Raw genomic sequence first — 13,502 nt, forward strand, 5'->3', positions numbered from 1 at the left:
CACTCATTTTGTCCGTCTGCTCTTATTTATTCATTGATGAGAAAGTCGCTTTTCTCCTTTACTTTATGTACATGATATAATTTTTGTGCAAACTGACGGTTTGGTAGTATACGGAAACTCAAATTAATTATTCAAACTTGGCTGTGAAAGAAAATGGACACACATTTATAAATCAAGGTCTGAGAATTCTATATTTACGTTCACAACAAGAACGGACTGATGTGATATGTAAACACTTATCCAAAGAAACCACTACCATTATTGTTTTTTCGTTTTGAATGAATTACTTTTGTTTCTGCCTCTTCACAAATAACAACCCTTCAGAAGCATGCCCCCAACTGTGATAATGAAGTCAGATATAACGCTCTCAAGAAAAGGGTTGTGTACGTTCAGCCTCGTCAATTGTTAATTGACGCCTCATCATGCCGTCTGTTGTTGTAGTCCTGCGCATTTCGTCTTTCCCATCTTCCCGGTTCAATGGCAGTGTCAATTGCGCCAGTGTACTCGTACTGATCTGTTTATCACCGGTCTTTAGTGATGCATCATTCGTCTTCAACGTCCTTATGAGCACTATTAAAGCAGCGAGACCAAAACTTGCCCATAAAAATATCCTATTATAATCTCCGATATCCAAAAAGTGTACCGTTATCAACATGCCTGTTGCGACAATTAGGTAACATATCCATACACTTAGATTTTTCTTTTCCTTTTCAACAGGTTTCATCTGAAAAAATATACCAGCAACTGCTATTCCACAACTTATACGTGCAAATATCCATATGACATCACCATAATCCCCAAATAGTGCTAACACGAACATACCTATTATTACTATTCCAGAATTAAGCCAAAAATATATCATCAAATTACGATGGTTTAATATAATTTTGGGTAGCAATAAAATACTGCACATGGAAACAAGCCACTCCTGTATCCCCAAAAGCAAGTCTCCTTCTGCATTTGGGCTATCATCTGTTATATATTGAACCAACATATATCCACTAATCACCACCAGATAATAACAACACAAAATATTCCAAGATAACTTCTTTTGTTTTGACTTGTCTGATGAGCTTGGTATCTTTCTGTCAAAGCGGATTGCCAATATAGATGCCCCTAATACCACAAGTCCATAGGAGATCCAGATTGGCCATTTCATTTTAGCTACATCCGGCAACGTCATGTTTAGGTTACTTGTTCCTCTATGTCAATGTTCTTCGTTGGTTATTCAATTGATGTCTGGGTAGTTGGTCAGTTGCAATTGTTGGTGGATGTGCCTCTATCAAGAGATAAAACGAATTGGTGGAATGGATGTCATTTCGAAATCGGTTTTATTTTCAGGTGAGAGATTGGTATCTGAGTAGTTGGTCAGTTGCAATTGTTGGCGGATGTGCCTCTATCAAGAGATAAAACGAATTGGCGGAATGAATGTCATTTCGAATTCGGCTTTATTTTCAGGTGAGAGTTTTCAAACCATTTCTTTGTTGACTCTGATAATTCCGCTTGAAAAAAGTACACAACTTAATTACACAAAAGCTTAGTTTGGCTTTTGGTGTCATTAATTTGCAACCAGTACAAACACAGTTTTATATTGTAGTCAAGCTTTAAAGGCATGGTGTTGTATTTGATAAACCTTTATCTCCCTTTATTGATTTAACCAGAGCCCAACGCATTTACGAGTTTCGTGAACAACAGAGTCGAACTTTTATTTCCACCCTTTACTTACCCTAAATTGCTAGCTGCGGTGTTAATTCACGTGCTTCTACCACTATATACTAATAAGCCAACTCCGCACCATCTAAAAATTTTGACATAATATCGCCATCTCAGGGAACTCAAAATAATTTTTTGGGGCTCTTTAGGGGCGCCAATGGCAATCACAAAGAATAAAAAGGACCTTGTACTATTGTAGCAAAATCTATGTGATGGAAAGTAAGTGTTAGCTGCGAAGAAAACGGTACCAACTAGAAACCCAAATTGTTTTTTATTGTAGAGATTACACAATAATTACATTATAATTTATAAGGTGAAAGAAAAATATGTGGAGAGGGTATGTGGTCAGTATGATCTAGGAAAATCCACCCATTAACTGGGATACCTGTAGTTGATTGCTCGGTAAATAGTGTTCAGTATCTATTTTATTCCATTTGATTGTGTAACTAAGTTTAAATTTTTTTGCTAGCTTGAATATCTACGTTTTAATACAGCAATTGTTACCGTGGGTACACCATTATCTAAAGTTACCCATATGATGTTAGATCAATTAAACTAGTGGGAATGATCCATTTAAAGAATTAAATACTACCGAAAGCAGATGTCAGCTTATGGTGTTTTCTCATCAAAATTTGCACAAAAATGGGAAAAACTCACACGAATGGGATTTGGATGAAATGAAATGATGCTTTTTTTGTGACTAAATAACATATATATAGGATATCTTTTTCCTTTTGACAATACGAGTTCTCTGAAGTGCTTTGTTTTATAGGGTCACTCAGGAATGATCCTGTTTGCGAATGGTAAATGTGTTGCAAGTATTGAGGATTATCGTACTGTATATAAGAGTGTCTTGAAAATTTCACGGTTTTGAAACATCTGAGACATTGGGTTTTATTTGTTATTTCCGATATAAATGAGGGGATTCTCCCCACTACCCTCCTCTCCCCCCTATTTACCCCAAACTTTACTTCATTCTATTACCACCCGTTTAACCTTATAGCTTCTAGGAGCTGTGTATACTTCAACATAATAAGAGATTAGTAATATCATAGTTACAGCAGTGCTTGTATAGCACTTTTTTCTGGTGCATAGAATCAAACGGAAAAGGGGTTCTTATGTCTCATAATTTCCGGGTGATTGATTCCTAACCAATACAAAAGTACAAATAAACTAAGCGAAATTGTAGAGATAATAAATCATACCATTGTTTGTAGTTTGCGTTTTTGCAATTACAGTAGTGTTATGGGTCTTTCCTGATTGGGTAATCATATTACACGAATAGATAATACAATACATATAGTATAAGTATATATATATATATCTGTATGTATGTATGTATGCATGTATGTAGTAGTATTGTTGTGGCTAAAATAATGTGTATTGTATGCATTGTGTGTTATGTATGCTGTGTATGTGTGTACGTATGTATTTGCCCCGCCCTGATCTTATACCCTTTCTTTTATTTCTTTTATTGTTTATCTTGAACACGAATAATAAGAGGGATATATTCACTTCATATTGGGGGTTGATAGTCAAGTGATAATAAAGATTCTTTCTTAACATACATGACTACTACTATTAATACTACTACTATACTTCTATCAAAGGGAGTATCATTACACTAATACAAAGGAAGTAAATAAATAAATTGTAGATTGTTTGCTATAGGGGGGATGTGCCGTTAAAGTAATGAGAATAGGAGTAGTAGTAGTATATAATTACCTGCATATATCTTTATATGAAGAGGGAGCAAATTTAAAAAATAAAAATAAAAAAAATATTCAAATACCAAGCCACACCACACACAACACACCAGAAAGAGAATACACACACGATCATATATATACACCAACACACACACCAACACACACGCCAACACACACCTTTTATCCCAGACAAACAGATCATCTATACATATACATACATCTTTTGTTATTACCACATCACATAGCTCCTCCATTATCCTACACCTTCCCCCTATTTTTTTGGTTCTTCCTTTTTTCCGTTTGTTTATTTGTTTGTTAATTGATAAATAGATAAAGAATCATTGACTTTGTTGATTGATTGGTAAATTATTTTAGGTTGATTACGGCGGTGTATGCTTGAAACAGAGGCTATTGATTTCCACAATCATCTACCACCTTATAGGTCCTTACTTAATCCTAATGCTAGGTATGATTATCGGACTCACACATTGATCCCTTTGACTCAAAATGATTTAAATTTCTTACAATCATTCTTCAGAAGTGGGGGTAGATCAACTCCCATTTTTTCATATCTGCATTATAGGCAGTCAAGATCTTTAAACAATGGAAGCTCAAGAGGTAGTAATGGCCATAATAACAGAACAACATCAAACAGAAGTAGAACCACAACTACAATATTGACACCCCCACAAAATTCGAATACTCCAGCAGTTTCAAGTTCTTCACTGTCTGATCCAGTTGGAAACAACGCTGAGTTATCTAATTCCTATATTGAAAATGCTATTACATTGTCAGCTAACACAGGCCCGCAACTTCTGCAACCACCATCTAGATCTTCTTCGTCTTCCTTATCAACAACAGCCGCATCGGTCACTTCAAATCAACCTTTTCCCCGTGTAAACTATCAAAACAATCAAGATGTATCTACGTCGACCACATTCAAGATGAAGTACAAGTCTTTGCTCAATGATGTTGGTCGCAGTATTTCGATGAGATTAAGTAACAACAGTTTGCTTGGCAACTCAATACAATCATCTAGCAGTAATAGCATTGACAACAACCACAATAATGGTATTGTTTCAAGATCAAGTACCATACTTTCTTCCTCTGTCAAGAGAAAGTCTCAGCCAACCATTACCAACATTAAACAAATGCCAGAAGAAATATTGGATTACATATTTTATCTTGTTGATTGCAAGTCGGATTACGCCAATTGTCTCCACACATGCAAACTTTTTTATCATATGGCGAAGCCATATTTCTACGAAAATTTGTCTTTCACTTCAACTTATCGGTTTGCCCAATTTATCTCATATCTTCGGTTGAATGCAAGTGTGGGTCACTATGTTAAATTAATTGATTTGTCGGGTATCAAACCAGGATACGATGAGGATGCAGAAGAAAACAACGATCAAGAAGAAGAGGTGGTGGAGGCTATCAATGAAGAAGGCGAAACTATTCCTCTTAATAGTCGTGAAGTGTCTCAACTTTCCAAAAAGAAAGCTTTAGCTGGTTGGAGGGATTGGAAGTTCAAAAATAACCCATTGTATACAGTTCATCCTTATCCTGCTGGGCATTTGACCAAGATTGCTTCTAATTCCCAGTTTCTGATATCATCAAATAGATCCAATTCTTCACAAAAGTCGTCATCAACAAAAAGATTCACCAAACCGTTTAAATATTTCAAAACTAGAAAAAGAAGCAGATCTTTTAGTGGCAATCTTAATTCACGAAAAGCACCAAAATTGGAAACATTAAATTTGAACAATCGTCAAGGTGGAGGTTCTTCACCAATGTCAAATCCTCACCCTTTAATTAACAAGTTCTTGCTCAACTATTCAACGTCCAAAGATGTCCCGATTGGTTATGTATTGCACTTGATCAATTTATGTCCAAATGTCTGTAGTTTAAACTTGGGCGGATTGTCATTATCCACTGATTATGAAATTCTGAGATCTTCAATGTGCAAATATCAAACCTTTGATTTGATGAATAATTACCCCAAGAATTTGCTTCACAAGATTGACAATAGCATGAAGAGTGATGAATTGGACGACGTGTCGTCGATTGATGCCTCATTGTTATACAATCGTTACCCAGAGAATAGATTCTCAAGAAATTTGTTCAAATCAAATCAAACGAATACATCCACGGCCTCCTCAATATATTCCGTCACGACTTTTTCAAAACCAATCCGTAAATACAATAGCTTGTTACCACCACTCCCACCAACATTGGCTGACATATCGTATGTGAAAAAGGGAGACCGTAGGGTTTACCTTTCAGATTTGAATTTGAAGTCGATCAATAATGCTTATTTAAGAAAGATTGATGAGAGGGAGGTGTTGTTGGCCATTTCTAGAATTCACGGAAAACAAGTTCATCCTTATAAAATGCAACAAATTCCAGGCCTAATCGAGGAAGATGTTGCTGGAAATTTACGCTATATCAACTTATCCTCCATGATTTGGTTAAATCGCGATTTGATCGAGAAGTTTCTAAAGAGGTTGCTTGTGAAAAGGTCTTTTGATTTGGCCTCATATGGGTATTGTGGTCCGGATGAGTTTGATGATGACAGTGATTTGGATTTTGACTCAGATTTAGAGTCGGTTGATGATCAACACAATCCAATAGCATACAAGCAGGACTTGGTTATCGATCTTTCAAACTCGGGGATGTACAAGAACCTACTTTGGGCAAAGAGAATAGACTTGAACACCATGGAAGGTTGCAAATTGGCAGACAAGATTATTCGCAATGAATTACTAACACCACATGAGGAGTTCATGAGAAGAGAAAGAATAAGAAGAGGCAGAATTGGGGAAAACTATTTAGCTTAATTTCATCACGTAGCTGTTTTAATATGAATTAAATAATTCTTTTCTTTGTAATTATAAAAATCTCTCTCCATCCGATGAGATTCATGGCAAAGGCAAAATGTTCCAGACATCAGGTCATCACAATTTCATGGATCAGCCTGGCCTAGTTTCTAAAAGAGCTAGCGGCGACCTCGAATCGCAATGGTTTTAAAGCTGGGTCTTCCCCCCAACACAGGACTGCTCCCATGGGAAGGAAATTAAGTTTAATCTAGATAGATCAAATACATCCATTAAAATCTGCACTGAGCTCTGATGTTAACGCTAATGACTAAAAAAATCGATTAAAACGAATGATTTGACAAATCCTTTGTAGAGAAGAAGGAAAAGAAAAAGAAAAAGAAAAAGAAAAAGGAACTGGAAGAAAGAAATTTTTGATAAAAGATTTGAAAATTTTATTTGGAAGAGATTGGCGAGTTACACAAAAATATACCATCCTTGAGCAAAGAGACACTACCACCAGTATCCAAAGAGAACAAAAAAATATCTGTACCAAAACGGCAGGTATATCACCTTTGTCTTTGTCGGTCACATCACATCCAAAGATCTCATTTCATTGTATATGTCATGTCCGATCTATCAGCACAATTATCTGCATTCAAAAACAAACTTAAAAGTGGACCCTCAGTAGCTGTGGCTAGAAAGGCAGTCATCTCGAAACCTGGTTCGCCGTTACCTACAACTCCATCAAATTCATCAAATACTCCATCGAAACGACCAAATCCCACGGATCCAGCGATTGATGTGTACAAAAGACATAAACCAGAACGGGCTGATCTTAGTGGATCACATTTGTCTACACAGTTACACTTGGCTGTGGAGTATATAAAGGAGCAAGATCATCCAGTCAGTATCGGCAAACTTCAACAAACGTTATCTTTTGATGTTGAACACACGCTACTACCTTTACTAAAGGAGATTGATAGAGTCAAATATGATGAGACAAGCCGCACATTGGTGTATGTTTCACTACACAATATAAAGACCGCTGATGATTTGTTGGAATTTTTAAGGAAACAAACGACTTTCAAAGGTGTTTCAGTAAAGGAGTTAAAAGATGGATGGGCTGGATGCTACCAGGCAATTGATGATTTGGAAGCAGAGGATAAAATTCTAGTTTTGAGGAATAAAAAGGAGAATGCACCACGTCTAGTGTGGGCAAATGCCGGTGGGAAAGTTGGTGCTATAAGTGATGAGTTCAAGAAGATGTGGGTTGATGTTAAGCTTCCAGAGCCCGACGTTTTGTATCAATCGTTGATAGATCAAGGATTGAAGCCAACGGGAGCAGACCCGAGCTTGGTCAACAAGATCCCACAACAACAGGAAAAGAAACAGAAGAAAGCTCGTAGAGGAAAGATTACTAATACACATATGAAGGGAATTTTGAAAGATTATAGTCAGTTGGTATAGGCTGGTTATTTATGCTCCATTGGTTCGGTTTAAGCATTTTCTCAATCACTCACCGCTGTATAGTGAAAGATTTCATGGGAGTGTATATATATGGGTATAGACAAACACGGTAATAGTAGGTGTCATATACATAGTTTTAAAAGTTCTCTACTGTTTTTGGTAACCTGTTTGGCTCGTCAGCCTCTTCATATGAGCTAGTAAGTCGTGTACAGATGCCAAAAAGGATGAGTGTCAATTTGATTTCAGAATTTTTTTTAAGAAAAGAAGCGACAAACAAACCCACCAGGAAAGCCACGTTTCAACTTTTAATACCAAGTGAATCTAAAGATGTCGAGTATGTCATATTTAGAATTGAATCTGTCTTGTGATTAGCCTCTATACTAACGATCACCACATTAGCCGATTTCAATGCTGTAGCAACCGAATTTTGCAATTTTTACTACAACCAATTCGACAGTGATAGAACTCAATTGGGAAACTTATACAGACCAGAGTCAATGTTAACCTTTGAGACTTCCCAATTGCAAGGTGCTAGAGATATTGTTGAAAAATTGTCCTCATTACCTTTCCAAAAAGTTGCACACAGAGTTTCAACTTTGGATGCTCAACCTGCATCTCCTAATGGCGATATTTTGGTTATGGTTACCGGTGAATTATTGATTGATGAAGAACAAAATGCTCAACGTTATTCACAAGTGTTTCATTTGATTCCAGATGGAGGCTCTTACTACGTCTTTAATGATATTTTCAGATTGAACTACTCTTGAAGTTGCTATGGACTTGCAAATGGGGACTTATCCTAACAACATCATATTTATGTCTAGCTAGATGGGTGATTATAGGCTAGTTTGATATATAGTGTAGTTGAAATACACGCATTGAAGTGAATATCTAATAAAAATATAGAGAATTGTCAAGTGGTTTTACGAGTATATGTACTCCTTTCCATACGGTTCCAAGTGATTGCCATTGAATGCAATTGAAGTAAATTGTTGGGACGTGCTGGAGTTCGTTGAGTATTACCATCGTCCAATTCAATTCTATTGCTTTACCGTTTTGGCGAACAAAATTATTATTTTGCGAATTGGAGTCTTTCAATCTAACAAGACATTGAGTATTCACAAATCAAACAATACCATGAGTGAAGATAGCCTTACAGAGCAGAGCTTAACATCAGACGAAACTCACAAATCATCCAGTATGAGTACACTGGGCATTCCAATTATTCCCCCGCGACCAAGATCCAAAAATCGTGAAAAATCCACCACGTCACTAATGTCGAATTCGTCTGGCAAGAGTTCAGAACCTGAACCCAAAACCACCACCAAAGATGAGAAAGAGAACAATGGCAAGAGTGAAGCACCGGAATTGGAGTTATTAGATGCATATGGCGATGATCCTGAGGAACCCGGAGACAAAACGACACAACAATTACAATCTGATGGGATTCAAAGCAGATACACTGACTCTGTTAGCCCCGATTCTCTTGAAGAGCCACCACAAGATACAGAAGATGAGAATGTTCCTATGAACCACCAAACAAACGACCAAGATCTCGTGGATGGTGATAAAACCCCTGGTAATTCTAATACCAAAGCCTCGTTCAAGGAGGATTTAGACGACGCTAACGCAACAGATAATGAGACTTCAAGTTTCAATGACGACATGGAGACGGTTTTGCAGGAAAGCCACGACTCGAGCGATGATGCATCAGATCATTCTAATCGTGCAGACTCTCTAACTCAAGACATGCCTGTTGGTCAATTGCAAGGATCTCCAATCGAACTTTCGAAAAACGAGGAAGTCAAATACGGTTCTAAGGAGAATGAAGTCAATGAAATCAAGAAGGAGGATCAACCCAACAACGCGTCAACGGGGGACAAGGATGAACACATTATAAAACCGGAGCAGGAAAACCCTTTGACTAATGACGAACCACGCAAACAGGTCAAGGCAGACCAAGATAGCCCTACAGAGAAGTCTATAACCACAGCTAGCAAAGTCCCGGTGATACCTGCACGACCTGTTCGTAGACCAACGACAACCCATTCTTCGTTAAGCTCTGATAAGGAACCCAAATTGGAAGAATCTGCACAATCAACACCAGTTAATAATGATCTTGAACCACAAAATGTGGCATCCGATGATACTGTAAACAGATCATCTGGAACAAACAACACGAGTCAAGAGGAGAATAGAATTGTATTAAATGAAGCCGTCGAAACCAACGCTAGTATCCCTTCAGAGAAATCCCCGGTACCAACTATTCCTGTAAGGCCAACCAAGAAACAAGTCGACTCGAAACTGGCACCAAAGGCTCCGCCTCCAAAGCCCAAGAAATTATCAAGTAAGATTGAAGCATTTCAACAACAACTCTTTCATTCTTCTTCCAGCCACGGGTTATCATCGAAACCTGGAACTGGTACAAGTAATGAAGATGACGGCGCCACTAAAGGCTCGTCTGTGCACCGAAAGGTATTTGAAACGAGTGGTATACCACTTCCTGGTATGTTTAATCCTGCAATGCGTCCTGTGGCAAGAGAGCCAAAGCTTTCATCAAGAGAGGAATTACCCAAAGAAGCAAAGACAACAAAGACGACAAAGAGAGTGCGTGGTCCTAAGGGAAAGAGGTTACCTCAAGCTGTTGCTAATGCAAATGTTGTCTCAGAGAAAAGCAGGGATTTGGAGAAAGGAAGTTTGTGGGCATTCACATTTACTAAAACTAAATCTAGCAAAATTGATAACGATGGCCACGAAAACACTTCTATAAAAGACGCAGGGACGACTGAACCATTCCACGAACCTGCTGAGATATCCATATCCGGTCTGCACTCAGGGAGTGTCGGGGATTTGTTGGAAACTCAAGTTATGAAAATCAACCTGAATGCGGAGGAACCACAGCCCTTACCAATTCAACGTTCAAACATATTGACGGAATCGGATCTGAAAACCGATATCTCAGACGGTGAAGAAATTGCTGAGTCTTGATAGTCAAATTTGGTTCATCATTATTCATTTTGCTCCATTTCAAGTACAGGCCTTTGAGTGTCAAACTCAAACCACGCTCAACATGATACTATTTAGACGCAAATCTCGGTTTGTAACTATAAATGTCATTGTGTTTATTCTCCTTGCTGTCGGATTTACTTGTAAGCTTGGTCCTTTGCTCTTTTACAGCTCTTTTAATTTCCTCCTCACTCGCCCCCTTGGACTCCAACTCTTCTTCTAGTTCTGCACATGCCACCTGTATTTTGCGTAATTCTTTATGTTTTGAGATGCTTGATCTAGCAATTCTTGCGGAGTCCTCATGCTTTTCCACTTTCTTTCTCAATATCTCATCTTGTTTCTGCTGTTGTCTAGTGGCATAGAGCTGGCCAGACCCTCGTTTACCTATTACGTTTTTCTCAATATGACCAGAACGACCAGAACCTTTGTTTGAACTCATAGTTTCACCGCGTTGTCTTTTATAGCATTCCTTTTCAACGTTGCTGTTTGGTGTTGATTTCTCTTTTATTTATAACAAAATAATAAATAATCACAACACAAAATTGGCGAGAATAAAAGGAAAAAAAGAAAAGATCGAAAAACAAAGAGTTGAACATTTGAGAACAAAAAAAGTTCCAGGAAAGACGTGTCGGGGATCTCTAACTTGCTGACACAATGAGAAGCAAGATTCTACAAAAGCTATCAAGACACAGAATAAAGGTGTTGGTGTTATTATTTGTCACTGGGTTTTTGTTCTATTCCTTACTTGAATCATTAAGAAACTACGATTGGATTGCAAATGAAGAGGAGTCTTTTTCACTCGCTTCGCTGAAGCAATCTTTGAACGAGCAACAGCAATCTCAGATGAAAACAGATCTGGAAATCAAAAATGATAAGGAACAGGATCCAGCACAGTCGTCGTTGAGCAACGCCCATAAGTTCTGGAAACGCATTTTTACCATTTTCGATGAGAACAGAATGAATCTTAAAGACCGTTTTGGTGCTCTTATAGAAGTCACTGACAAATCGAAACACTTGGATGGACCAAAGACCAAAGAAGCCTTACTTTCGCGAGCAACGATGCTGGATGAGGTTGTTTCAGAGCTCAAGAGGAGACACGAGCTCGTGGTGCTGCAATTACCTACCCATATCGCAGAAGCTACATACAATAAAGGAACGACAGGTGTAGTATTCATTGGTGGAGCAAAATTTTCGTGGCTAACATATTTGGCTATTCTTGCTTTGCGAGAAACAGGAACAAAGTTACCTGTTGAGGTTATAATGCCCAAGAAGCTGGACTATACCAAGGAACAGGATTTCTGCGACAACTTGTTACCAGAACTTGGCGCTAGATGTGTTATCGTTCCAGATACTATCGGGGAATCAGCCTTGAATGGAAGAAGTCTTTTTGCGTACCAATTCAAATCGATTGCTTTGGCTATATCATCTTTTCAACATATACTTTTGCTAGATTCTGACAACATCATTGTGTCGAACCCTGACCTTGTGTTTGACAGCCCGCTTTACAAAAAGTACGGCATGATAACCTGGCCCGATTATTGGAAAAGAACAATATATCCAAAGTATTACGATATTGCAGGGATACACGTTAATGAGCGTAAAAGAGCAAGATATGATAGGTTTCCCTTGTTTGAGCCGGTAAATTCAAAGACAGGACTTAATGTTGGTCCTGAAGATGCTGTGCCTTACCACGATTTAGAGGGTGCAGTGCCAGATTTGTCAACTGAATCAGGCCAACTCATTATCAACAAAGCCACGCATGGAAAAACAATTCTATTATCCTTGTACTACAATATTTATGGTCCGGATGTATTTTACAAGTTGTTCTCCTTGGGTGAACAAGGAGAAGGTGACAAGGATACGTTTGTTACGGCAGCCATCGTGTGCAATGAACCACATTATCTGGTAAAATCTTTCATTTTATCGCCCGGATATTTTGACAACAACAACAAATTCAACGGAGTGGCAATGGCCCAGAAGAACCCTTTATCTGATTATAATTTGTTCAACGAGCTAGTGGTCAACTCTTTCACCAAGAGTGGGAAGACGATGAGCGTACCGGATCAAATCAATCATTTGGATGCCTTAACTAAGAAAGAGTTTGACAGTTATAACAAAATGCCAATATTTGCAATTCATTGCAATCACCCGAAAATAGATCCTGTTCTTTACATGCAGCGGGGCGATATATACGATTCAAAGGAGAAAAGATTGAGGTACAGGCTTTACAATGGTATGAAATATGACAAAACAGTTTTGAGTTCATCAAAGGAGAAAACTATAGAGACCGATTTTGAGTATGAACAGTGGCTCCATATCCAGAATGCGCTTTGTGTAAGGAAGCTAAAATTTGAGCACTTTAAGGATCTAGACGCGGATGACTTATGTGAGTTTGTTAATAATCAAGTGAAATGGTTACTGCCTGGTCAACAGGTAAACTCCTAAATAAGTACTACAGGAGTATCTATGATGTTTGATTCAAGGTGTCACATGTTAGGTCATAATTCTAAATCTGCGATATTAACAGGCCATTTAAGGAGGGTGACTACGTTATAGTATAGATTAAATAAGTATCAACAATTAACGACACATCAATTGCATTCTTTTGACCTGGTGATTGACGCTTCCAGGTTTAGATGAGAGTAAAATAAGAATTTAGTAACCAATTTATCTCTTTCTCCAGTAAAAAATGGCATAGCGACTGATAAAGACCTTAAGCAGCACCTACTATTTCACTTCCACAAACTAAACAGAAGCAATTAACTCCCACAAGCTCCTACACGTGTAT

The 13,502-nt window shown here is 37.9% G+C and overlaps 7 protein-coding genes across 7 annotated transcripts; 5 read left to right on the top strand and 2 right to left on the bottom strand. All coding sequences in view use genetic code 12, as the record gives it.

Moving 5' to 3' along the window:
* Positions 1–367: 367 nt before the first annotated feature.
* On the bottom strand, positions 368–1,183 carry CORT_0A05480 (Hex3 protein; the record flags this gene model as incomplete). The annotated part of the gene is made up of 1 exon (XM_003866327.1): positions 368–1,183. One exon carries the CDS (start codon positions 1,181–1,183, stop codon positions 368–370), a length of 816 nt encoding a protein of 271 aa, XP_003866375.1.
* Positions 1,184–3,814: 2,631 nt separating this feature from the next.
* Positions 3,815–6,262, top strand: CORT_0A05490 (hypothetical protein; the record flags this gene model as incomplete). Its single annotated transcript, XM_003866328.1, has 1 exon — positions 3,815–6,262. The coding sequence occupies one exon, from the start codon at positions 3,815–3,817 to the stop codon at positions 6,260–6,262; it is 2,448 nt and encodes an 815-aa protein (XP_003866376.1).
* A 603-nt stretch (positions 6,263–6,865) lies between these two features.
* CORT_0A05500 (hypothetical protein) lies at positions 6,866–7,708 on the top strand (the record flags this gene model as incomplete). Its single annotated transcript, XM_003866329.1, has 1 exon — positions 6,866–7,708. The coding sequence occupies one exon, from the start codon at positions 6,866–6,868 to the stop codon at positions 7,706–7,708; it is 843 nt and encodes a 280-aa protein (XP_003866377.1).
* Positions 7,709–8,035: 327 nt separating this feature from the next.
* On the top strand, positions 8,036–8,475 carry CORT_0A05510 (Ntf2 nuclear envelope protein; the record flags this gene model as incomplete). Its single annotated transcript, XM_003866330.1, has 2 exons — positions 8,036–8,042; positions 8,108–8,475. The coding sequence occupies 2 exons, from the start codon at positions 8,036–8,038 to the stop codon at positions 8,473–8,475; spliced, it is 375 nt and encodes a 124-aa protein (XP_003866378.1).
* Positions 8,476–8,845: 370 nt separating this feature from the next.
* CORT_0A05520 (hypothetical protein) lies at positions 8,846–10,696 on the top strand (the record flags this gene model as incomplete). The annotated part of the gene is made up of 1 exon (XM_003866331.1): positions 8,846–10,696. One exon carries the CDS (start codon positions 8,846–8,848, stop codon positions 10,694–10,696), a length of 1,851 nt encoding a protein of 616 aa, XP_003866379.1.
* An 88-nt stretch (positions 10,697–10,784) lies between these two features.
* CORT_0A05530 (hypothetical protein) lies at positions 10,785–11,153 on the bottom strand (the record flags this gene model as incomplete). The annotated part of the gene is made up of 1 exon (XM_003866332.1): positions 10,785–11,153. The coding sequence occupies one exon, from the start codon at positions 11,151–11,153 to the stop codon at positions 10,785–10,787; it is 369 nt and encodes a 122-aa protein (XP_003866380.1).
* Positions 11,154–11,368: 215 nt separating this feature from the next.
* CORT_0A05540 (Mnn3 predicted Golgi alpha-1,2-mannosyltransferase) lies at positions 11,369–13,159 on the top strand (the record flags this gene model as incomplete). The annotated part of the gene is made up of 1 exon (XM_003866333.1): positions 11,369–13,159. The coding sequence occupies one exon, from the start codon at positions 11,369–11,371 to the stop codon at positions 13,157–13,159; it is 1,791 nt and encodes a 596-aa protein (XP_003866381.1).
* Positions 13,160–13,502: the final 343 nt, after the last annotated feature.

The sequence above is a fragment of the Candida orthopsilosis genome (assembly GCF_000315875.1).
Source record: "Candida orthopsilosis Co 90-125, chromosome 1 draft sequence".
Classification (NCBI taxonomy): Eukaryota; Fungi; Ascomycota; class Pichiomycetes; order Serinales; family Debaryomycetaceae; genus Lodderomyces; species Lodderomyces orthopsilosis.